Source organism: Oryctolagus cuniculus, chromosome 6 (assembly GCF_051225735.1).
Source record: "Oryctolagus cuniculus isolate XC-2025 breed Fujian yellow rabbit chromosome 6, ASM5122573v1, whole genome shotgun sequence".
NCBI classification, from domain to species: Eukaryota; Metazoa; Chordata; class Mammalia; order Lagomorpha; family Leporidae; genus Oryctolagus; species Oryctolagus cuniculus.
The window spans coordinates 17,348,209-17,373,170 of NC_142872.1; the positions used below are offsets into that span (position 1 = coordinate 17,348,209).

The 24,962-nt window shown below is 49.2% G+C and overlaps 1 protein-coding gene across 8 annotated transcripts in view; it reads right to left on the reverse strand.

The window, feature by feature from the left end:
• Positions 1-2,434: 2,434 nt before the first annotated feature.
• Positions 2,435-24,962, reverse strand: part of MARCHF3 (membrane associated ring-CH-type finger 3) — a 154,979-nt gene continuing 132,451 nt past the window's right edge. For 6 of the 8 annotated variants that reach the window (XM_089334904.1, XM_008254964.5, XM_002710177.6 and 3 more), the window contains 2 exons: positions 9,165-9,374; positions 2,435-3,354 (listed from right to left, as the gene is read on the reverse strand). In XM_089334904.1, coding sequence (XP_089191030.1) covers positions 3,196-3,354; positions 9,165-9,374 — 369 coding nt within the window. In that variant the 3' untranslated portion in view covers positions 2,435-3,195. Of the gene's footprint in view, positions 3,355-9,164; positions 9,375-14,408; positions 15,475-24,962 lie in introns of those variants that run through there. The other 2 variants (XM_089334906.1, XM_089334907.1) reach the window with 2 other exon arrangements.

Sequence of the window (24,962 nt, forward strand, 5' to 3'; positions counted from 1 at the left end):
CTTCAGAAGCCATGTGGAGTGTGAGGGAAGAAGGAAGGGATGCAAATCAGGTGATTGATGTGTGCTAGGCACAGACTGGGCCTCTAGCCAGGGGGTGGTGCCCAGTGGGGAAAGAACAAGGCCTGGGAGGCAAGAGAGGCTGCAGCCACATTTGCTGTAGGGCGAGCTGCCCAGAAGGCTGTGGGTCCATGTCTCTTCTCTCTGCCGGTGCCTCCATGCCCTGCACGAGTTGCCTGCACTGGAAATGAAGTGGCTGTGGCTGAAGCTCAGCTGAAAATGACACTGCAAGACAGGGCCCTGGTACTCAGGGCAGGAGAAGACCTGGACCACGGAGAGCAAATGAAAAACTCCAGAAGCAGGCCATTTGTTGGTCCTTAATTGGATTTTACAGCTTGTCTGCATGTTGCTCGGTTCTCAGAGGAGCTGCAGGGTTTGCGTGGATGCTCCGTGCCCTCTCCCCAATGGGAACACTCAGAAACCCTTGCACACATCCAGGGCAGGGCAGGAAAAAGCGTGCCGGGCTTGGTTAAGTCACGGTGACACTTGTGCAGATCTGTACCATACTCTCCAGAAAAATGGTTAGGATGGGGTCAGAGCAGGGAGGGCGAAGGAGACAGCCATGGGAGAAGTCAGCGAAAAGGAAGCAGTGAGCAACCAGGATCCTTCAACTGCCCCTGCCCCCCATCGCTTCCTTCTTCAAAAAGGAGCAAAGGGAGAGTATGAGGCTAGCACAGCTGCTGGAACCTGCATGGCGCCGGGGTGCCAGTGAGTCCCAGGCAGGCAGAGCCCTCTGCATGGGGTGGAGCACAGATCTCGGCCCCTACCGGTCCCCATCAACTCTTGGCAGTTCCCTGAGCCACTCCTACCTTGAACCTCAGGCTTGAGAGACTCAGAGGGCAATGAGTGTCCCCCAAGAATTCCCAGTGGCCCAGATGGCCCTGTTCTGGTGGACGGCAGAGGTCCCAAGCTGGTGGCCCAGGGAGCACGTGTGCTGTTCTTGGCTGCCAGGGGGCCTGCCCACCACCCAACAGGCAACCTGGCGCCTTGTGGCCTGGGCTCTGCCCTGCTTTGCTGGATTGAGACATACATGTTGGGGAAAGAGGCCAGGCACAGGCACAGTGGTAAGGAGCTGAGAAAGCCTGGTGCTGGAGCCCCAGCCAGCTGCCGGGGAGCTACCCGTCTGCACCACTCAGTGCCATTCTCTCCCACCTCATCCACTAAGATGGAGGGAGTGTTCTGCAGCCAACCTCAAAAGAAAGCCTGCCACTTCCTTAACTCATGGGAGACACAGGAGCAAGGGCACGGACTCATGAACATTGGGCCACAAAGCTGAGCAGTGCCCTAGGTTCACCTGGTAGCCCAGGGACTAGGGCTGGGTGGGCATCACTTACCAAGCATATTTCAGGGCTGCAATTCACAAGCTACTAAGCTGGACTCTTGGCTCTGGAAATTTACTGTGCGGCAGCTGTGTTGCAGCCAGCGGTGTCCAGCATTTTAAAAAGGTCAATTAAGGAACGTTGATGGTGGTGCTGCTAATGACAGCCCAGAGGGGTGAGCGGGGTGGCGTAAACAGAATGGTCGAGACGTATATTACTGGGATTGAAGCGTCGAAGTGAAGCGTGCTGGGGGAGGAACTCCATTGTCACAAGCCATAAAGCACATCTGAAATTCCCACCCAGAGCAGTGCAGCTGTTTCCCTCCCCAGGCCATGAAGGAGCAGCCTATGAACGGAGGACTTGTCCCACAAAGGCGACACCTGCGCCGGTTCCATCCATCTGTGGACATAAATCGCTCCCCTCTTGCTGCACCGTTTGCTCTCCTGCTCTGGGAGCACAAGGCAGATACTAGAGCAATTCTGAGAATGTGGGTCATGTTCTAGAAATCCCAGCTCACGGCTGGGTGCCCACCCCAGCTGGCGCTTTGCTGGGAAGAGACCTGGGCTCCCTGGCCCCGCTGCACTCGAAGTAGGCGACAGATCAGACCCTTCATTCTGCCACGGATAAAAGGGGGAACGCGAAGCCCTTAGAAAAAGTCTATTTTGGCTGTGACAGAATTGGCTCATGGCTGGGCAAAGGCACTGTGTGGGCTTCCTGTTTTTGAAAATCAGACAAAAGGACCAAAGGGTCTCTGACTAGGTGCCTGGCTGCTAGGACTGGCTTTTCTGCTGCATCTACCTGTCAAGCTAGAAATTCAATAGAGCAATGGGAGTGCTAATTGATATGCAAAACAGGTCTCAGGTTCCTAGAAATGTCTAATGATCCTCCAATTCACTAGGAATGCAGAATTAAGACATCCACTCAAGGAGATGGGAGTTAGAACACCAACCTTTTTGCTTTCCCCCTGTTTTATTTATTTAATTTTTAAAATCTACTTTGGAAAATTTCACAGGTTTTATTCTTTTAAAAAGAGAGAGAGAGAACTGCAATCAGTGGGATTTGTCTTTCACACACTGGATATTTATTATTAGAAAATAGTTTCTATCAGCTCTTGGTACCAAACAAGTTGTTTCTCGCCATAATTTTTTTTCTCCTTAATGATATTTAAATAAACAGCGCACTGTGTGGGACAGTTGCTGTGCCTTTTTCTCCCTTTAAAAACTGAATAATTAAGTGAAATTTAGTACAAAACAGCCTTCCAATACAAGTCATTCTGCAGTCATTGTACTACCTCCTTGAGTAAGGGACATGAACGAGATGAGAAAGACCACTCAAGCTATCAAATTGCCCCCAAGAATCCACAGTAGAAACTGCGAAACAAGCTAGCCCAAACAAAGCCCATCCAAACCAAGAAACCAGTTTTTACATTGGCTTTTTGATTTTATCATCTAAGTTTAATATATATATATATATTTATATATCTGAAATAGTAATAAAAAAGGAAGAATTGAACTGCACCCTCAGCATGACAATCTTCCTCATATGTTAAAGAGGTGTTCAGAACCCCCATACAGTATCTGCTAAATGAACACGTTTGGCAGCTCAGCAACTATCACGTGATTGCAGCATCCACGATTTGAAGTCAAACGGCGTTTGCTTTTTTCTGGCGGAGGGCGTTGCTCGGGGCCATGTGCTAACGCACCTCGGGATGTTCTTGGACCCACGGGCCTCAGGAGGGCCTCGGGGTGGCTTGGGTGCATGGCGCCAGTGTAGAAACTTCCAGACTCCAGACAACTAGTCAAGCAACCAACCACGCACATCACACAATTGTCTCCTTTGAGTTCCTCTTGGCCGAGTGCAGGCCCAGCAGGGACTGCTGGTTGGAAGGTAAGTGGACAGACTTTGGAATGAGGAGAATCACCCTCTGATTGGTCCGACGCCATTCGTTGTACAATCGACAGTGGTACCTAAACGACACCTGGGAATGGCAGAAGAAAAATAAGAGAAGGGATTCAGGTGAGCAGAAGTTGATCATCGCTCTCAAAAACAACTGCTTCTGGAAACAGGTGCCGACAGCTGTAGGCAGTGGTGACGCAGTGGGGCATGCACCCTGGACAAGACAGTGCTGGTGAGCAGTGCAGTGTTGTAAGCTGCATCACCAGCCAAAGCCAGCATCCCGTGTGAGCCTATGGCTGGGGTTGCATGGGTGGGTGCCTTTGTTCCCCCACATCCTGAATCAAATCAGAACGTGAGTAGGAAAGTGAGTTCTTTCTGCGTTTGGACTGATTTTGGGGCTAGTGGGCCCCCAGATGTCAGCTGTGAAGGTCAGCTGGAGGCATCAGGACAGGGTGTGACACGGCTGATATGCCTCTCTGGTGCCCAGGCTCCTCTCTGTTAAATGACAGGGATGCCAGAGTTTCATGTTTCTGTCCACAGGCCAGACACTGTACAACTCAAAGGGACCCATTCCCATGATGGCACGGAGGACACCCTTCATGCAGGTTTAGGGACAATGTGCACAACTGTACTTGGTGAGCTTTGATCCCTAACCACCCACAGCCCTAGCTCTCTGCAGCTGTCAGTGAGGAAGATTCAGCCTGGGCACCACCAATCCAGAGAAGCCCTCTTGAGCCACGGGCTGGGTGAAGCACTACTTCCATGGGAGCCCGCAGCACCTTGTGCCTGCTCAGGCAGACGTGCAGGGCGCTGTACACCAAGTACGCGTTCTTGTCTCTTGGTGCGTGAACAGCACCTTGAGACAGGGCTTACATTATATCCAGCTTCACGTGCCCAGAGCCTACCACAGTGCCTGGCACCCAGGAAATTCTTCAGAACTTGGGCTTTGTGATTGCAACACAGCTTTAAACTGAAGTTGCTCTTACATAAAACAAGGACAGCACGAGAGGTGAATTCTGTGGTCAACTGTGACATAATTATGCCTCCAAAGCGCTTGCTTTTAGGTAAATATTCTGGAATGACACACTGAAACTTGTGGTTTGTTGTGGAGAAATCTGGCATGAAGCACTGATGCACTGCCCAGGAAACTCAGATCCTATACTTTTGAAGATGTGTGAACTGCCTTTAAAAATGGAGTAGGTACCCGTTTGAGTGCATCCAGATGCCAAGGGAAGGGCAGGGCAGGGCAGAAAGGTGCCCAGGAGCTCTGAATGATGCATCATTCGAGTTGACTATGGACAGGAGCCTGGAGACTGGTCTGGACCCCCAGAGAGGACCCAAGGTGGTCAGAAGGGGGCTGACCTATTTCTGGAAGCAGAGGGGAGCACAGGTCTTTATTTAGAAAGAGCTTAGTCGTCTGCTGGCAGGATCATGAAATTCAAGGCCACCCGCTCACATTTCTGAGGCTAGGAAGCAGATGCCACAGGCTAAGTGCCAGGGAGATTTGCGTATGAAAATATAAGCTTTTAAACTCACACAGATGTGCTTTTTTCCACAAGGGCCCAAAGATGCCAAAGTGGATCCATTCTTTTCTTTTTTTCCCCCCAAACATGGATTCTCTTCCAATGACTACCCTGCTGCTGCCTAGTGTCACTCATGAATGTCAGTGGCAGGTTGGAGAGCCTGAGGTTGAGGGCCAAGGGCAAGAAAGAGGTAGAACACAGGAAGAACTAATGAGGAGCCTGGAAGCCAGAGATACCACAGGAGCACTGGATCACACATTGGGAAGTCCTTCCTCTGCGATGCTAAGAGGCTGGGCACATTCTGCACAAGGCAGCTCAGAAGTAGCTGTGGCTTGTGCGGGCAGCAGGTCACAGGCTCCATGGCCAGACACACCGGTTGGAATCCTCACCCTCCAATTGCTGGTATGTGACTTTGGGAGGTTATTTGGCATCAACAGGCTGCAGTTCCCTCATTTGTCATGTGTGAATAGTGCATGTGAGATAATGCATATCCTGCAGCCCCACACGTGCCAGTGTCCTTGGCCTGTTGTTTATTTTCTGACACTCCTTAGTAGATTCCAGGAAACTGGGGGAAGAAGCAAAGATTGGGCTCCTTAAGGCTTTGCTCTCAGTGTGGTCGTGAGGGGCAGCAGGCTCCATCACTGGGAGCTTGTCCGACTTTCAGAACCAGGGGCCCACCCAAAGGGAGGAACCAGAGCGCATTGGAAAAAGGTCCCCGGATGATCAGCATATATATTGGAGCCCAAGAAGCATGGCATCAGGGAATACATGGGGTCAACGACGTAGCAGGTGTCCTGGTTTCTTGGCCAAGGGCAAAAAAAATCCACATGTGTGTGTAGACAACCAGATGAGATGTGCAGGCAAATCCAGTCCATTAGAAGAAGGCTTCATAAAGGTAACTCGTTATTAGGATAATAAAGGAAGCTGAGTACAGTGCAGAGCGACCACAGGTTTGCTCCAGCCCTGGGTTATTCTAGAAGCTTCCTGCAATGCCTTATAACAGGCAAAAAGGAAGCTTAGTTTAGAGGAATAAAGTCAGTGAGGAAACAATTACATAAACCAAAAAGGCGCTGTAGCAGGCATGTTAGAACTCCAGTTACATATTTCTTATATTGCTGAGGTTTCTAGGAGAAAGCAAGAAGCAAGAGTATTGGGCCAGTATTCTAAATATACGACCCTTAAGCCTATGGACAGATTTCTTGGAGTGTCTTCATTCATTGACCAGCCGCCTACCATGGGCCCAGAGTGTGTCTCAGCGATGGCACCAGAAGTGTAGAGAATGCTGGTGGCCACCCTGTCCCCACCAGGGAGAGGATGGCATCTTGGTGACTGCAGGTGTTTGCTATCAAGTCCTGGCAGGCTTCAGGAGACCTTATAGTTTCATCTTCGTCCTCTGCCCTTTCTCTCTGGAAGTTATGGTGTGACATCAGCACATTCACAGGGTTGGGGCTTAGGGCAGCTGCTTTTCCAGTCCCAGGGCAGGGGGATGGCACTGAGTACTCCCAGGCTGCCTGGGTACAGGTGGCACCTGCCAGGCAGGGAGCCCTCACAGGGTAGTGTTCTTCTGGAGCGTCCCTCCTTCATGACAAGGGTTTGCATGATCTGCATGTGAGCCAGGCAGTGAGCCTCTGACGACCTGGTCTTTCATTCATTTCATGCTGGCCTGGACACCAGCTGATGTCCTATCCACAATCCTCGCCACCTCACCAGCTCCTTGTGGACAATGTCTTCATGCTGACGTGGGCACCCTTCTCATGCTGCAGCTTGGCATCTGTCCCAGGACTTCTCACTTCGGCCATCAGTGCTGATGTTTCTGTGGCTCCTGGTGCCTGAGCTCTTGGGTTGGAAGGGGTTGAAGCCCTGGCCTCTTGGACCCCAGCTGAGTTTCTGACCACACAGAGAGCAGGGTTCCTGGGTGAGCATCAGGACTGGGCCCTCGTGGCCACGTGAGCTGGCAAGAAGCACCAGGGGCACCTGACAGTGGATGGCGTGGCATGGTGTGCGGCCCTTCCGGCAAATGCTCCTGCAGATGCCAGGCTGGGACTGACACCGTGTTTGTTTATCTAAGGCATTTTCACAGCATATTCTCTTTAAGCCTGACAGCTTGTTTACAGTGGGTTTCTGCCGTGGGGCAGGTTCCAAGTGCTGTCAGCTTCTGAATTAAGGCTCTTGCCAGGGCTGCTCAGTGCTGTATTTATCTGGGAAGGAATTATTCTGTATTCAGTGCCGGTTGCTGGGCTGACTCCACAGCACATTTTTCACACCACACCAAAGGGCAGAAAGGCTTCTTTCCTCCTGTGACTCTGTCCTTTACAAGGGTCTGGTGGGAGCCGAGGAAGCAAAGCTGGGCTGTGGGTTGGATATATACGCACAGCTGTTATTCCGCTAAATCATCGTCATAACCACTGACCAGGGGTTATCAAGTGTTCCTTCCACTTCCATACAAGAGGAAGAATGAGCAGAGAGGTTAAGTACTGTATTTGAGTTTATCTAGCAAACAGGAGGCTACATCTTGGGTCTGACACAAGACCTTTGGCTGCTAAATGCAGGCAGTTAGTGCTGCACTGCCCTGGGAAACATGGGGGTGTGGAGAACGCAGGTACTGTCCGGAAGCCTGGTCCTGAAGCCTTTACCGCCCCAGTCTCCCTTTCTTCTGAGATGGGGGGTAGAGACCGTAACAGATACTTTTCTCCAAGTTGCTGTCTTTCTTTCCTTCCTGACTTCCCTTCCTGCCTCCGGCCCCTCTTCTGCTCTTCTGGGTGAGTGCGAGCCCTGAAGAATGGATTTTCCAAAAGGGCTTAAAGTGGCTTTAAAAGCCCAGCACGTAGGCTTCCCCTTCCTCTACCCTTTACCACAGGAGCTCTCCTGAGGAAAACTACAGATGAGAAAATGTCTAACTATTGACCCCTAAGTGTATCTAACTACACTTAACTATTATCTTCCAAAGTATTTTCTTGAGCACTCTTTCACTACAGTCTTACCACCCCAGAGATGATGGCTGGGTGGGCCTGACTGCCATCCCCACTTCTCACCACAGCTCAGAGAAGGGAAGGGACTTTCCAAGAGAGTTAGTTGGGGCCATTAGACTGTGGAATTCTGTATTTCTAACCCTCTCCCATCACAACAGAAACTTGTGGATCAGCTTCCTCACCTCACTCACAACGCACCAGGACACACTTTGGTAGCGTATATGTCTCAAGGATGCAATTAGCCTGGGAACAGAATGGCTAAACTAACTAGAAGACTCTGGTAAGTTCTTAGCATGAAAATACCCCCTACTTAGCCAGGCTCAAGACATGAACTGCTTCCTGGAACTAAAATGTGTCCCCCTACTGTCTGAAGACCCCCAAGCGAGGGAAAGGTCAGAGCTGGTAGAACCCCATGATGAACAGGAGAGGAGTGGAACAGGTCAGCGGCGTGGCAGCTGATGCCCAGGGTTGGGAGATAGAGGAAATGTGAGTGTTGGAAGCAGCTGCACATGCTGCCACTGTGCTCTGGGATGCGAGAATGGATGAGAATGGTACGTGGTAGGTAGGAAATACCTACTGAATGACAATGGGATGTGCTCAGATTAGAAACAAGCAGACAGGAGAGAGCACAGCCACGAAGCAGGGGGCCTGGCTTCTGAAAATGTTCTTGAGGACGGTGACACCTTCCCCATGCCTCCCACAGGGAAGCAGAACAAGAACCAATGCTGCCTTTGGAGGGTGCTGCAAAGTCACGCCCAAGCAATCAAGATGGTGCATGAAGTGAACCAATGGCAAGCAGAGAGATGCACATGAAAGCTTCCGCACCTGCACCGGGAACTCTTACTGGGGAAGGGCTTTTCTCTGGTGGCAGCTTTGCACCTAGATAACATGGTGCTTTTATGGGCAGCAGAGTCAGTATTTCAACATAGGAATAATCACCCAGCAAAGTTCAGTCCACAAAGTCCAACCCAGACTTTGGGCTGTGTCAGGATGCAAGAAGAGAATAACCGGCAGGGAGGATTCATGACATGTGCAAGGGTGGCAGCGACAGTGGCCAAATGCAACATTCCAAACACACCAAAATCCCAGCAAAAGGGAGAAACATGAACAAGAGAAGGCACACACTGTGTCTCATGGCAGGGGAGTCATAGACTACCACGGAGAGATGTCCAAGGCGTATACCTTTTGCTGATGGACGCTCAGAAGCTGTTATTTCCTGCAGTGCATGCACACAGAGAATCACATGCAGTCGTAAGGCAAACCCCACCCTCCCACCAGCACTTGAAGGTCTGCTTTCCACTGGGCAGGTAGGATGTGCTACAGACAAGAGGCAAGGCTGTGCCAGTGGTGAGGCTGCCAGCTTCCGCTGGTCTGAACCCCCGGCCATAGGCCATACTTACTAGTGTCCAAAAGAGGTAAATAGTGAAGAGTGCGACAGTGAGTGCAATCAGCCCGACGGCTTCCAGCCGACTACTAAAGTGCAGGTGGTCCACGGCGCCCCGCAGGCACAGCCAGCCCGAGATGGTGGCCAGGGGCGTTATGAACAAGAAGCACACCATGTCTCCAAACAGAGTCCGCTTCTCATGCTGAGGGCCAGGGTTTCTGAGCCACTGCCAGGGAAGGGGAGACAGAGAAAAGCAAGGGAGAAGGTTAAATGCTGGTGTGGAGTAGAGACCTGTTTTGAGACAAGAAAGCATCAAGGGCTCATTTGCAGGCCCTGCACTTTGAAAGATGATGACGACGGCAACAGTGATAATTTACAATGTCCTGGATGCAGATGATCTGCTTTGCACCGAAACAGTTCAACAGCTACTGCTATCTGCAAACAAGAGCTGATGCTACTCTTGGAGGGCTAACAACTGAGCAATGAGAAGCTTGCAACATGACCAAAGCCTTCCAGTGTCTTGACCCTGGGAATGCAGGCATGGAAGAGTTGAGTCGGTAGCCTTGGGTTGTACCTTCTCCAGATAGCTGCTTTCAGGACTGCCTCTTGACTGGCTCTCAGAGATGAGCTCTGAGACCTTGTAAGGTTCTGCCAGGGAAGAGCACTTTGCATGCCCAAGGCCTCAGGCCTCACATCCCAGCTGGATCAGACAGCTGAGAGCAGTCCTGTGATTGATGGTGAACGCCTACTTTAGTGCTGGGCACTTTGGAGTCTGAGTAGCTGAGGTCCATCTCACAGATCGTGCAGCCTACCTATGGTGCTGACCCCAGTCAAAACAATGGACACCAAGGCTCAGTGAGTGTCCATGACTGACAAGGTCTTGCTTGTCTTGTCACAACAGTGGCTGGAACATTAGGCTCATCTGGGTACCACCAGTGGGAAAGAGTACAGGGAAGTCTTGGCTTCTCCTGGACTCTGCTGCATAGACCTTTCCCCTTTGCAGCTTGCATGTGCACCCTTTTGCTGACATGAACCACAACCCCGAGAATAAGTTTTGCTGAGCCTCGTGAGTGTCTATAGTGAATCCTTGAGCCTGGGGCTGGTTGTGGGGACCCCTGATAGAGACTCCCCAGGCTCCATGAACTCAGTAATGTCCCTGCCTTGGCTTTTAGGACCCTGAACCTCCTCATGGAGGACCACCTCTTGACACCTCGGTAACACTACCATCAGGAGTGAACATACCCCAAGTTTCATGTTTGTTGTAAGACTAAAGATGAGAATTTCTGAAACAGAGGTGCTGCCCCCGACTTGCCTAACTGCTGAATGCCTGCTGAAATGTTTATTGCAACCCGTTCTACAACAATGGCAGTGCAACCCAATGGTCACCTGCTGGTGTCAGCACACATGGGTAGTGCAAACTGGTGGCTCTGCTTCCCATCCACATGGACACTCATTTTCAGAAAACTGGACATTCCTATCTCACCATCCCTCATGGTATCAAGAGGCCGAGGAGTCCAGAGAAGGACTAAGGACAGATGATGTGTGGGGGTGGGGAAAGACACAGGCTGATGGTCTTCTATCTCACCTCCCCCCCACCCCCAACCAAGAGCTGGATGCCTGGCCTGGCAGGTTAGGGCTGCCTGGCCAGACATAAGGGCTGCAGGATACTAGGGAGACGGTCCAGGAGACCAGGACAGCAATTCCTGCACTGTGGGAGGGAAAGGGCCATGGAAGAGGGTGGGACTGGATGAGAGGAAAGGGAAGGTCATGCTCAAGGATGAAGGAGCAGGGCCAGTGTTGTGGTACAGTGGGTGAAGCTGTCACCTGCAACGCCAGCATCCCACATGTACACTGGTTCCAGTCCTGGCTGCTCCATTTCCAGTCCAGCTCCCTGCTAACATGCATGGGAAAGAAGATGGTCCAAGTGCTTGAGCCCCCTGTACCTATATGGGAGATTCAGACAGAGTTCCTGGCTCCTGGCTTTGGCCTGGCCCAGAGCTGGCTGTTGCAGCCATTTGGACGCAATGAGCAGATAGAAGATCTCTCTTTCAGATAAATAAACACATTTTTTTTTTTTTGGACAGGCAGAGTGGACAGTGAGAGAGAGAGACAGAGAAAGGTCTTCCTTTGCCGTTGGTTCACCCTCCAATGGCCGCCGCGGCCGGTGCGCTGTGGCTGGCGCACCGCACCGATCCGATGGCAGGAGCCAGGTGCTTCTCCTGGTCTCCCATGGGGTGCAGGGCCCAAGGACTTGGGCCATCCTCCACTGCACTCCCGGGACACAGCAGAGAGCTGGCCTGGAAGAGGGGCAACTGGGACAGAATCCGGCGCCCGGACTGGGACTAGAACCCGGTGTGCCGGCACCGCAGGCAGAGGATTAGCCTAGTGAGCCGCGGCGCCAGCCAATAAACACATCCTAAAACATAGGGAGCTAACTGGTCTATGATTCTAAACACAGCACTATAAATATTTAATGTAAACACAAAAATGATTAAGTGTAAATGATATTAACCCTGCCGTGTGTAGTCACGCACCTCAAACATTTCAGCAACTTCAAAGAAACTCAAAGTGCTTTCATTAATTAACATTTTCTTGCCAAAACACTGGGACACTTGCTATGAGGTAGAGAGCAGAAACACAGTATTTTTATCCCAATTTCACAGAGGTACAGCAAGGTTCAGCGTGGCCCCAGGTGATTCAGAGGCTGAGCTGGGAGGAGAATCAGGACCTCTGCTCTTACTCAGATGTGTTATCAGTGAAGTAAATTGGAAAAATTAATATTCTAAGATATTCAGAAAGCCAGATTCTTAAAACAATGGTGCCCAACTGTCACAGCCCCACCTCTCCTGCAGTCTGGATTTTCCCTGGCAGCAGAAGGGAAGGCCAGAGTGATCCCCTCGCTCCTCCTTTGGTCGCAATCCCCCATAAACACGTGCTAGATGCACAGCCACGGGTGACCTCCTCGGCTTCCGTGGCTATGACCTCCCTTCTCCCCTTAAACTCATCCAGTGCCTTATTTATTGACGTGGTTCAGTGAGACGACACAGGCATGGCAGGAAGTAATTATGAATCGCTAACTATGGCTGTCCAAGGTCAAGTCAATGAGCAAAGGCACACCAGTAGTCACGTTAGCTTGAGCCCTGTTTCCTGTTTCCTAACTGTTCTGTGACCTGGCTATTCCTGGGAAATTTCCAGGCCATTTTACTGTCCCTGATCACCAGTCCTGGGAGTTCATACCTAATGCACTCTGTTTCTAGGGGCCTGGCTTCTTCTGTGCTGTCTGCTGTGCCCTAGGGAAGGAGGCATCCTGTAAACGGTCTATTATGCTGAAATCCGTGTCTTCTCCAGAACCCCACGTGTTCCTCTAGGCCACAAGCAGGCCTGTGGCAGGAACAGGGACAGTACCCTGTGGTCGAGAAGAAGACTGTGCCGTGTGAGCCTTGGTGAGAGGACTGTGGAAGGATCTAAACACACTGATTCAGGGCACTCACACAAGCCAGGTTTACAACAGAAAATCCAATTCCAGTTGACAGTGTCAATAGTATGGAACTGTCTTAAATTACCAAGTTTACTTAAACATCATAGAGTAACTGCCTAAGGTAATGCATATTTCATGTTTACTGACATGACATATTGCCAAGCAGGCAAAAATCCTGCTGGATAGAATGCGTACTTTGGTTGTACATATATAATGATATGGTTACACAGCTGGAGACATCCATAATTACATACACATGCATTTCCACAAAGGCCACAGGGACACCTGGCCAAATAGTGGCTACTCTTGACAGCAGAGAAACTGTTTTGTATATATTCCTTCTTTTTAAAAATATATATGTATATTTTTAATCTATTTGAACAGCAAAGAGACAGATGAGAGACAAAGACAGAGCTCCCATCTGTTGACTCACGCCCCATGTCGCTCCCCCTCTTCGTGGAGGAACGACACAGGACCCTGCGCTGTTCTTTCGTCTGCTCGGCCCTCCCCGGGTTTGCTGCTGGTTCTTCCCGGGTTGGCTACCGACCCTTCCACCTCCGTGGAAGGGCGGTTCCCCCTGCCACATTCCCCACTTCTGTGGGGGAGCTGCACACCGCCGGCCGGCTCTCTCGGGGGCTGCACAGGTGTTCCCCTTAGATGTTCCCCTTAGATGTTCCTGGTGCATGTTGTCTCTCTCCTCCTTTATAGTCCTCTTCCACCAATCCCAACTCTGCTACCCACACGCCAAGTACGCTGCTCTCCTCCAATCAGGAGCAGGTCCTACAGTTTCTTGGTTGAACTGGAGGCAGCTGCGTAGAAGCTGTTACTCCCTTCTCAGCGCCATATTGTGGGAGAGCAGATGCATAGAATAAGCCTTAATTCCAGTAACTCAGTCCAGTCCAGGTTGCTCCCCACACCCCAAATGCCTGCAATAGCTGGGGCTGGGGCAGGTTGAAGCCAGGAGCTTGAAATTCCATCAGGGTCTCCCATGTAGGAGGCAGGGACTCAAGCAGTTGAGCCATTGCCACTGCCCCTCAGGGTGCACACGAGCAGGAAGCCGGAATTGGGAGTGGAGCCAGGACATGAACCCAGCCACTCCAACATGGGATGTGGATGTCCGAAATGGCAGCTCAATTACTGGGCAAACCTCTTGTCCACCATGTATGTATTTTTTGTTTTTCCAAAATGATCATGGATTATTTGCATAACTATGCACATATCTATCACCTGTGTATAAACCATGTGTGTGCCATGTGCATGTGTGTGTATACAGAAACAGATAGAAACACAACCCCATAAACAGCAAAAGAGAGATATATAGGGTGTTTTGGGGAGGCAGGTGTTTAGCCAAGGCACAACTAACTAAAGCACTCAAAAATGATTACTGAGCGGCCAGCGCCACGGCTCACTAGGCTAATCCTCCACCTTGCGGCGCCGGCACACCAGGTTCTAGTCCTGGTCGGGGCGCCGGATTCTGTCCCGGTTGCCCCTCTTCCAGGCCAGCTCTCTGCTGTGGCCAGGGAGTGCAGTGGAGGATGGCCCAAGTGCTTGGGCCCTGCACCCCATGGGAGACCAGGAGAAGCATCTGGCTCCTGCCATTGGATCAGCGCGGTGCGCCGGCCTCAGCGCGCCGGCCTCAGCGCGCCGGCCACGGCGGCCATTGGAGGGTGAACCAACGGCAAAGGAAGACCTTTCTCTCTGTCTCTCTCTCTCTCTCACTGTCCACTCTGCCTGTCAAAAAAAAAAAAAAAAAAAAAAAAAGATTACTGAGCCATGATTAGAGCAGGCTCAGAGCTCGAAGCTTGCAGTTCATGGTGCAAGAGCTCACTCTGTCCTTACAGCACTCCTGTGAAGCAGGTACCCACAGCAGCCGCATTTCACGGGTGTGGACATGGGTGGTGGGGGAGAGACAGCAAGTGGGTGTTAGAGGTGGGAGTCAAATCAGATCCCCTTTTCATTCCTTGTACACACATCAACATTTCTTGTTTGCAACTGCACCAAGTGGGGTGTGTGTGTCTGTGTGTGTGCGCGCATGTGCGTGTGTGCATGCTATGACTTTGCAAACTGTAGCTAGCTAGGATGCAGTAAGTCCTACTTTGGTCCTGGGAACATCAGTCAGCTGAACGTTTGGTTGGCTGGCTGGGATGCTATCATGGCAGTTTTATAAAATGTTCTTAGGCGGCTATACTGTTCTGTTAATTCTTTTACCAAGCCACTATGAGATCCAATTTCTCAGTGTTCACTCTTGGCAACATTATACATTTGGGCTTAATTAATAACAGCCAGAGGGTGGATCTCAATAATTGTTTGACTACCTTTCTGGCTTTCACATGCCTTCGACCTCCCTTACCAGCTTCATGTATTAAATGCTGAGTTTTACTCTGCTCTGGAGGAGTGTCCTCGTCTCCTACGCAGTGAAGAGTGGACAGAGGCAGGAAGCAGGCTTCCCACACGACCTCACCTTACATCACTGGTGGCCACACAGTGGGTACCCAAACAGTGCTGAATGGACAGCAGTAAATGACTCCTCATTCCTTACTCTGTGCCATGCCTCATCTTAGATGCTACACAGAATAATTCACTTATTTCTCCTCAATCATCTTTGTAAGAGAGATCAGTATTTTTTTTAAAGATTTATTTTATTTATTTGAAAGGCAGAGTTACAGAGAGAGGTAGAGACAGAGAGAGAGGTCTTCCATCCGTTGGTTCACTCCCCAGATGGCCTCATGGCTGGAACCATGCCGATCTGAAGCCAGGAGCCAGGATCCTCCTTCAGGTCTCCCACGTGGGTGCAGGGGCCCAAGGACCTGGGCCATCCTCCACTGCTTTCCCAGGCCACAGCAGAGAGCTGCATCAGAAAAGGAGCAGCTAGGACTAGAACCGGTGCTCATGTGGGATGCCGGCATTTCAGGCCAGGGCTTTAACCCGCTGCACCACTGAGCCGGCCCTGGGAGATCATTATTATCACCACCATTTTTCTGCTAGGGAAAATGAGGCACACAGAGGTACAACAGAGGCTCAGCTTTGGTCCATGAAGTCTAGTTCCCAAGACAGAACTCTGACCACACAACTGTATCACCATCCCTGGTAAAGAATCAGCAGAGGGTGGAGGGGGCGGGAGATGGATGGAGGGGGAAGAGGAGGTTACTGACTTAACTGTTCTTATCTATACGATAGGGATGTTTGTTTACTATGGCCCTCTGATATGAGATATTGATTAATTTATCCTGTCACTTGGCCAGCACTGGCAGCTAAAACACCATTCTTAAAGAGTCTTTATGTGTGACAGCTGTGTTTCCAAAGCCAAGATCAAGGACAGATCTAGTATGGCATCTTTCACTTGCTGGACCCCGCATGGCTGCCAGGGACTGTGTGGGTGGGCTGGGCACCCTTCCTACCTCTTGTTCCCCATTTCCATCAACAACACAAAGCAGTGGGCATGGTGCTGACGGCCCCAGCAGTGAGCCGCCCATGCGTCTGTGGCGATCTCATTCCAATCACTAGCTTGCTCTTTATCCATGAGATTGATCTGTTCTTAGAAATAAGTACAAGAAAGAAAGAAACACAACAGAAACCTCACCCTAATCAGCACCACAGGGCCTCAGACAGCAGAGAGAATTAAAGCCGCATGCTATTGGTACCATTCATGGGCTGAAAATGGACACTGCAGGTGAGCCAGGAGCCAGTGGCTGCTGTCAAGGTGCGTTAGCTGTGAGCGCGGGTCTAATTACAGTGTCAATGTGTTAAATCCCCTACTGATTGTGGGGGTGCAGGGGATGTGTGGCTGTGAGACATTAGATTCTGCCTCTCAGACTCTGAGTTAATCGGCTTAAATCCCCAAGGTAGACAGGACACCGTGTGGGTCAGTTTGAGCTGGAACCAGATTACACTCTAGTGGCTAATAGCTCTGATCGACTGCAACCTTTCCCATCAATCTCTTTAATGAGAAACCATCATGAGGATGAAGGAAACTGATAGGAGGGAAACCATAACAAATGTATGGAGCCGGAATTAAAAAAAGAAGACATGGCCTTACAATGTTTACTCACTTGGGCTTATCTGCCTGAGGGTGTCCTGTTAACCCAGCACTTGGCAGAGTTATTAACCAAGTGCTTGTCTTTTTGGACACAGGTCTGATTACGGAAGCCCAACATCTTCTACAATGAAATGTCTCTCCTCCTGGGGAGCAGGGACATGATGGGGTGGTGTCAAGATTACAGGGTACGTGCAGGTCCTCTACGTGATTGACAGCTGAAGACAAAACCTGAAAACAAGCTTTTCAGTTAACTTGAGACAAAGCAGAAAACTAAAGCAAGCTCCTGTTGATGTTTTAAGTTCCTGAACTCCACACCCTGTCAGTTTCCAGGAGAGTGGAAGTCACATAGAAGGAAATCCTGACTCGAGGGGACCTAAAGAGATGCTTGCTGGCCGTCTCCGTTAAGCCCAGCTTGAAGCAAGGAGAGCATCTCAGCTTCTTGGCCATGGTCCACAGCTCCAGACAGGCACCTTCAACAATGCACTAAACATCTCCACTTTGAGCATGAGCATACAACTCAATCTGCCAACAGAGCTCTTGACCCAGCACCCCTTACACCCCTTCCCCAAGTCTTCTCCATATCCGTGAATGACAACCCCCTCCACCCAGTCTCAGGCATCCTCATCCTTTCTGGGTTTTACCCCCCATATATTTGACCTTTCAGTAGGTGTTACTGGCACTGCCCTCAACATACACCTGGCATCTGACCTCTGCACTCCCACTGCCTCCATCCAAGTGTGGGCCCCATCAGCTCCCACTTGAGGCAACAGCCTCCCTGCTTCTGCTATAGCCACTCCAGAGTCCAGTCACCACACAACACAGTGCACTTCTAGAAACACAAACCAGATCATGTTGTTTCTTCACTAATAACTCTAATGGTTAAAGGCCAAACTACCTGGGACCATATGGTCTGATCTCCCCCCTTCCTGCCTCTCTGACCAGGTCTCCTACTCTCTCTCCTTCATTTTCAATCTTTACATGCGACTCTTCTCACGGAGGGAACAGGCTCTGCCTGGATTCCTGCAGGTCTGCATTTAGGTCTCAACTCAAATGCCACCCTCTCACTGAAAACACTCTTTGCACTTGTGAACATTACCAGCTATCTTTTCCTCCCCTCCCTCCCCTCCCCTCTTCTTTCTCTCTCTCTCTCTCTCTCTCTCTCTCTCTCTCTCTCTTTCTCTCTTTCTCTCTTTCTCTCTTTCTCTCTTTCTTTCTTTCTTTCTTTCTTTCTTTGACAGACAGAATGGACAGTGAGAGAGAGAGACAGAGAGAAAGGTCTTCCTTTTTCTGTTGGTTCACCCCCCCAATGGCTGCTGCGGCGGCACACCACGCCAATCCAAAGGCAGGAGCCAAGCTGGTCTCCCACACGGGTGCAGGGCCCAAGGACTTGGGCCATCCTCCACTGCACTCCCGGGCCACAGCAGAGAGCTGGACTGGAAGAGGAGCGACCAGAACAGAATCCGGCGCCCCAACTGGGACTACAACCCGGTGTGCCGGTGCTACAGGTGGAGGATTAGCCTAGTGAGCCACGGCGCTGGCCACCAGCTATAATTTCTATGTAGCACAAGTACTCTCAGAAATGAAGATATTTATTTATTTATTTGTTTACTTGCTCATTTATCACCAATCACTTTAATGACAGCAGGGACTTCGTTCTTGTTTATTCTTGTATGCACTGATCTAAAAATGGTACTAAATACAGTAGTTGCTTAATAAAAATGAACTGATAAACAGCTGGGCTGCTAGTGACCCTGACTGGAAATTATCTTTAAAAAAAGAGTTTACTTATTTATTTTCATCCATTGGAAAGGCAGAGCAACACACAGAGAAAGAGAGAGGTTTTCAATATGCTGGTTCCCTCCCCAAATGTTTGCAATAGCCAGGAGCCTAGAACTCCATTCTGGTTTTCCATGTGTGTGTGGGGTGCCCCAGCACTTCAGCCAACACCTGCTGTCTTCCAGAATGCATTAGAAGGAAGATGGATCAGAAGTGGAGTAGCTGGGAATCGAATTGGCACCTAATATGGGATGCAGGTTTTGCAACTGGCAGCTTAAGCTGCTGTGCCAAAATGCCCAAGCCTAGAAATGATCATATAGTGTTAGTTACATGAATTAGATTGATTGGAAAGGAAAATTTTCTTGGTGTGTAAACACCAAATCTTCAAGTTCACTGCTTTTGTTAGAGATAGCATTCTTTAGATACTGTTTTATTTTTTATGTTTTCCAAGCAAAATGTGCACACATTATTTTGTTTCTATAATGTGAAAAACTTGTAATTTCTATTGAGTGTTTTTCCTAAGGTGTAAACAGTCATATAATACTACCTATTTTCTTCTACAGGTTATGAAATAGAACAAGAAAATCAGGAAATTATTTAAAGTCCTTTGTAATATTTTAGTCTCAATCACTATTTTTTTCCCCTCAAAGAAGACTACCTTAAATTTTTTCATAAAATATATAATACTGAATGTCCGTTTAAGATTATATAACTCAAATAAACAACTCTTAAAAAAATTAGGGGCCAGCATTGTGGTACAACAAGTTAAGCTGCCATCTGTGACTGACATCCCATATGGATGCTGGTTCAAGTCCTGGCTGCTCTACTTCCAATCCAGCTCCTTGCTAATATGTTTGGGAAAGCAGCACAGGATGGACAAAGTCCTTGGACCCCCACACCCATCTGGGAGACCGGGATGGAGCTCTATGCTCTTGGCTTTGACCTGGCCCACTCTCAGATGCAGTCGCCAAAAGCAGGGGTGAACCAGCAGATGGAAGATCTCTCCCTGTCTCTGTAACTCTTGCCGTTCAAATAAGTAAATACATCTTTAAAAAAAATTGGATGAGTCTAATTCACCCTAGTCCATGCCTACTGTGTGCCAGGTATTTTTACTGAATGAATGTCACCAGGTGGTATCCTTCCCATTTGGATTAGGACACACTGGCACAGTGAGGCCAAGGGTCCATGGTGGAAGAGCCGGGATTTCAAATTCCCAGCCTAATTCTCTTTCAACTCTTTCCTTCAGCTTCATTTTGAACCACATAAAACCTTCTTCCAAAATTTTGCTCCTTCTTGCCACAGATAAAGACAGAGTAGTGCCAAGCAGGAGATGGAACAGTTTCCAGCTGTTCCCTGAGTTTGTTCCCCCAAATGCTGCGTGACCTTTGTCACGTTCTCTCCCCCCTTTGTGTGAGTCTGCCTGTGCAGTGAGGAAGGCCCAGCTCTGCGGGGGTGCTCAGGGATCCTCTCCGGTGTCAGACCGCGCCACAGAACTCTCAAGTCCCACATGTGCTGAAATGTTAGCCCTAACTAAAGGTGCATCACTCGCCTACTTGGCGTCTCTCCACTTGTGCAATGAACATCTCAGTTTCACAAGGTTCATGGAGGAACAGTGGATTCAACGCCTACTACCCATGATCTCTCACAACCCCCTTCCCTGCCAGGCGGGCCCACCAAGCACCAGGCAGCGCTAAGACGTGGGGGCTCTTGCACACAAGCTCAGCACCAACTTTATTTCTCCCTTTCTTCATTCTTTAGGTCCTACATCCAATCTATCAGCAAGTCCTATCAGTCCTTTTGGAATACACCCTAAACACAAGGGGCCTTCAAAAAGTTCACGGGGTAGGCGTTTGGCACAGCAGTTAAGTTGCTAACTGGGTGCCAACATCTTGTATCAGCTGACTGCCTCGTTCAAGCGCCAGCTCCTCTGCTTTTTATCTAGCTTCTCGCTGATGTGTCCCCGGGAGGGAGCAAGTGATGACTCAAGTTTTTGAGTTCTTGCCACCCACAAGGGGGACTCAGCTTAAACTCCAGCCTCCTGGCTTCAGCTTGGCCCAGCCCTGACTGCTGCAGGCATTTGGGAAGTGAATGAACAGATGGGAAATTTTCTCTGTGCCTCAAATAAAGTGCAAATAAATTTAAAAAAATTTAAAAATTATCAAGAAATAAAAAGTGCAGCAAAATTTAAAAATGTTTGTGGAAAAACTACAAAAAACTATACATAGATTAGAAAACATTTTCATAGCAAAACAAACCTCTCAATTCCACATCCACACACTTTCCCAGGTACCCTCATGTGTCCACCTCTCTTTCTGGGGCCACTGATCTTTTCCAGGCCCCTGTCTTTAACCTGAACGGAGGCTTAGCATCCTTTCTTCTCTCCCATTTCTGTTACCCCAGAACCCAGTTTCTTTACAGCACCAAGATCACATCCATCACTTTTGCTTAAAACTCCTAAGCCTTACATAATTTTACTCTGGTGTTTGGTCCATGGATAGAGATTCATGGGACCTGTGATGCTGGATGGAAAAAATAGGCACATCAATTTTCCCTGCCCCCACAACCTCTACTGGAAATTGAGCATTCTACTGAATTATGCAGAAAATCTCAAAGGCACCAGCAGACGTCACAGGTATTTTGTATTGTGTTACAACTGTTAAGAGATGTCCTGAAATATTGCTATTCCAAAGTTAGTTATTAGCACTGCCAGAACAATGAGTTAAAAAAGAAGCCCATCTGTTTTATATTACAAGAGTCTTTTAAATATTTTGATAACTGTATCCATGTACTTGGCTTCCTTTTTTTGTTCCTATGCACTTTATCTTGCACGGTCACACACACACACGATTCTCAGAAGAGATCGCAGGTTTTCAGACTCAAAAAGGGCCCGTGGCAGAAAAGCTTCAGCACTGCAAATCAATCACCTGTGCTTTCTCACACAAAGCTTGCAGGGTTTCAACCTGTTTTAGAAACAGAGTTGCTTCCTTCCTCAGAGCTTCCACAACGTCTGTTCCCTGCGGGGTTCCTTCCCCTGGGTCCCAGTTCTGCTTGAGCGGCACTTCTGCAGGTGGCCTTCACAAACCACCACACGCGCACACTCTGCTCCTCCCCATTCTGGACCACGACAACCTGCTCCAGGGGACTCTGACCCCCATCCCAGTTTGCTCATTCATTCACGGGCTTATCTTCCTCTCCAGCAGGGAGGTTCACTCAGCACTGGACGTTCTCCTGGCTTGGCTGCAGGCACATCCCCTTTCCCAGAATATCTGACCTGTGCTTGATACATACGAAGGTACTTCGAAAAGTTTACAGGAAAACTTAATTTAAAAATACACTTATTTTGGTATGAAAAATTTTTTGAAATATATGCATTTTTTTAAAATAATACACATTTCTGTGAACATTCTGAAGACAAATAAATCTTCCCAAACCAGAGGATAGTTCTGGGTAGATATCAAATGAATAGAAATGAAATATATAATAAGGCCATTTGCACACACTCATAAGAACGTTTACCTGGAATCTTCTGAGCTAACACAGTAGTTTTCTGTTACATATATACGTGGGGCAGTTATTCTGGCATTCACAGCTCTATTTGGTTGAAGTTTAAGTCATAATAAAAAAACTCTAGAGGATTTAGTCCAACAAATCAATGAATGGGCTACAATGCATATGAATACTAAATTTGTGTCTGGGACATTATCATTTGCCTCCAGCATCATTTGAACAAACACTACACACACTCATACCAATGGATCGAAATTTTCCAAAAATCAAATTAGTAACACAGTAGGATTAGATGACAAAATAATTTCACTTAGCCAGTTACAACCTCAGATATCAGCAGAATGGGAAACATCACGACCATGTACACATGCTCACAGCCAAATAGAGGCTGCTTATCTCTGCTCTGTGAGAAAACACTGCAGAATTATGTGCCATGTGTGGATCAGTGTAGAGATAGAAACATAAGGAGATAAACCAAGGGGGGACAGAGAAGACAGAAATTTCTCAAAGAAACTGATATTAAAAAGCAGAGGGTCCCGGGCCGGTGCCGCGGCTCACTAGGCTAATCCTCTGCCTTGCGGCGCCGGCACACTGGGTTCTAGTCCCGGTTGGGGCGCTGGATTCTGTCCTGGTTGCCCCTCTTCCAGGCCAGCTCTCTGCTGTGGCCAGGGAGTGCAGTGGAGGATGGCCCAGGTGCTTGGGCCCTGCACCCCATGGGAGACCAGGATAAGTACCTGGCTCCTGCCATTGGATCAGCGTGGAGCGCCAGCCGCAGTACGCTGGCTGCGGTGGCCATTGGAAAGTGAACCAACGGCAAAAGGAAGACCTTTCTCTCTGTCCCTCTCTCTCACTGTCCACTCTGCCTGTCAAAAAAAAAAAAAAAAAAAAAAGCACAGGGTCCCAAATAGGCCTTATTATCTGGGGAACAAAGGATTCCTACTGTGCAGCGTTTTCGTTTTAGGAACACACATGGCAGCTCCTATTCCCAGGATCCGGCCTCACCTTGGCTCTCACTGTCCTTGACCCCTCTACACTGTGAGGTCACCATCATTCATGCTGTGGGAGCACGGTGTCTGAATGTGTGAGTAACTCCTTCCACCAGAAGTGCAGGATCATGGACAAAAGGTACCAGGACAGTGTACCAAGTAAGAGCCCCAGTTGGAGCACTGGACAAAAGGTGAGAATAGGGCAACACAAATGTGCATAATAAGTTCCTATTCTGATCGACAGAGGTGTTCAAAGGAATAGATGGAGAGGCAAAAAAATCCAGACCGGGACCACACTTCAGAAACCTGTGTCCCTCATGCGGCGAGAGTGTGAGTGCCCACACAGGATGTGGTGGAGGGATTTCAGTGAAATACAACACACGCATAAATGGAGGACGGGGACATATCCTCACCACGCACTCCCAACCTAACAAGAGTGGGAACATTTTGGAAAAGGAGGAAATTTGTTAGAAGAAAGGGTCATGAGAATAGGGGGACTTTTTGGTTCATGGTTCCTACAGTCCAAATTTTTGCTGCCAAAAAGGCCCCCGACACGTGGGAGGGCCTGGCTGACTTGGCTGACAGCACATATAACCTAGCAACCAGCGGGCCTGGTACCTCTCGGGGTTGCACCTGAGGCCGTGGCTCATGTTCATGAGCAGTGGTGCTGGTGCTGTGATTTCAGAGGGGCCCCATCACTCAGGTAATTGGGAACGTGCTATGCACTCCAGGTTCACACGGACACGCCTCTCACTGACCTCATCTCGAGATCAAAGGCCCCTACAGTCTCTCCAGGTCTCCACACATGTCTGCCCTTTCTGGATATCCCTCATCAGGGTGGTGCCCAGAGTAACAGAAGACCTGGTGAAGACAGGCCACTGTGCCAGACGGAAGGTTGACGCTTTCCATTTTGATGGCTTTAGTTCCTTATGACGTTCACTGGAGACCACTTAGCTACAAAACTCATAGTGTTGTCCTCACAGAAGACATTCTCCTGGGGTAGGGGTGACTGCTCAAGTGACAGGAGGTCGTGACATCAGGGAGAGGCATTCACAGCAGGGGCCGGCTGCCTGACCACAGCTGCTGTCTGGGGGAAGGCCCTGTTCCAGCAGGGAGACACACAATTTTAGCCTGAGTGATCCTGAGACATGCACCCTGCCGCCCCACCCCTGCTGTACCATGGAGGACATAAGGTGATGAGCAACCAGGTCTCTACATGTGCACGATCGTCACCAGCTCTCCCTTTAGGACCAGCAGCTCACAGGCACGGCTGTATATGGACATAGGATGTGGCCCTCTTGAGGAAGGGAGAATGTACAGCTGCTTTTACTTCTCACAAGCAAGACATTTTAAGGGTACAGGAGACACTTTTGCTAAATCCCTGCTGGTTCCCATGTAGCTTAAGCAGCTCTGTGAAGGGTCCTTGACGAGTATATGACTTCAGAGAACCCACGACCTCTTTGAAATGATACTTAAACACTGGACATTTGTGCATCTCAGGGGAGAGAGTGCAATCTTTTATCAGGTTCCCAAATATATCCCATGAAAGGGCAAGAAGCACTGTTCCAACATTTCCCTAAACTGTCTTAAGACTCTCCTTTGGTCTGAACCAACCAAGGTTTGAGGATTTCAAAGAACCATTATTTCTCCTGAGACTCTGACCACTCCTTTCCATAAAACAAAAATAATCAACCTAGGGCACAGATTGTGGCATCTAAAAACATGTATGTCATTTAGATGACATACGGTCAGCACAATCAAAAAAGCAACCGACTAAATTAATGGGCTTGAAGGAAAGAATAGACTCTTTCTGACCAAGGCTGGCAAAGATTCAGAAAACATAAAAAAAAAAAATCGATGTACAAATGATTTCCATAAAATAAGAGACTAAAAAATGAACAAGGCTTCCTTACAAACTGTGATAGGGAGACAGCCACACTTGCCAGGGGGAGAAGCCATTGACATCTCTGTGCCAATATCCTTATTTCTCAAACTGAGATGGTGCTACCTACAAGTGGGAAGCATGGAGGT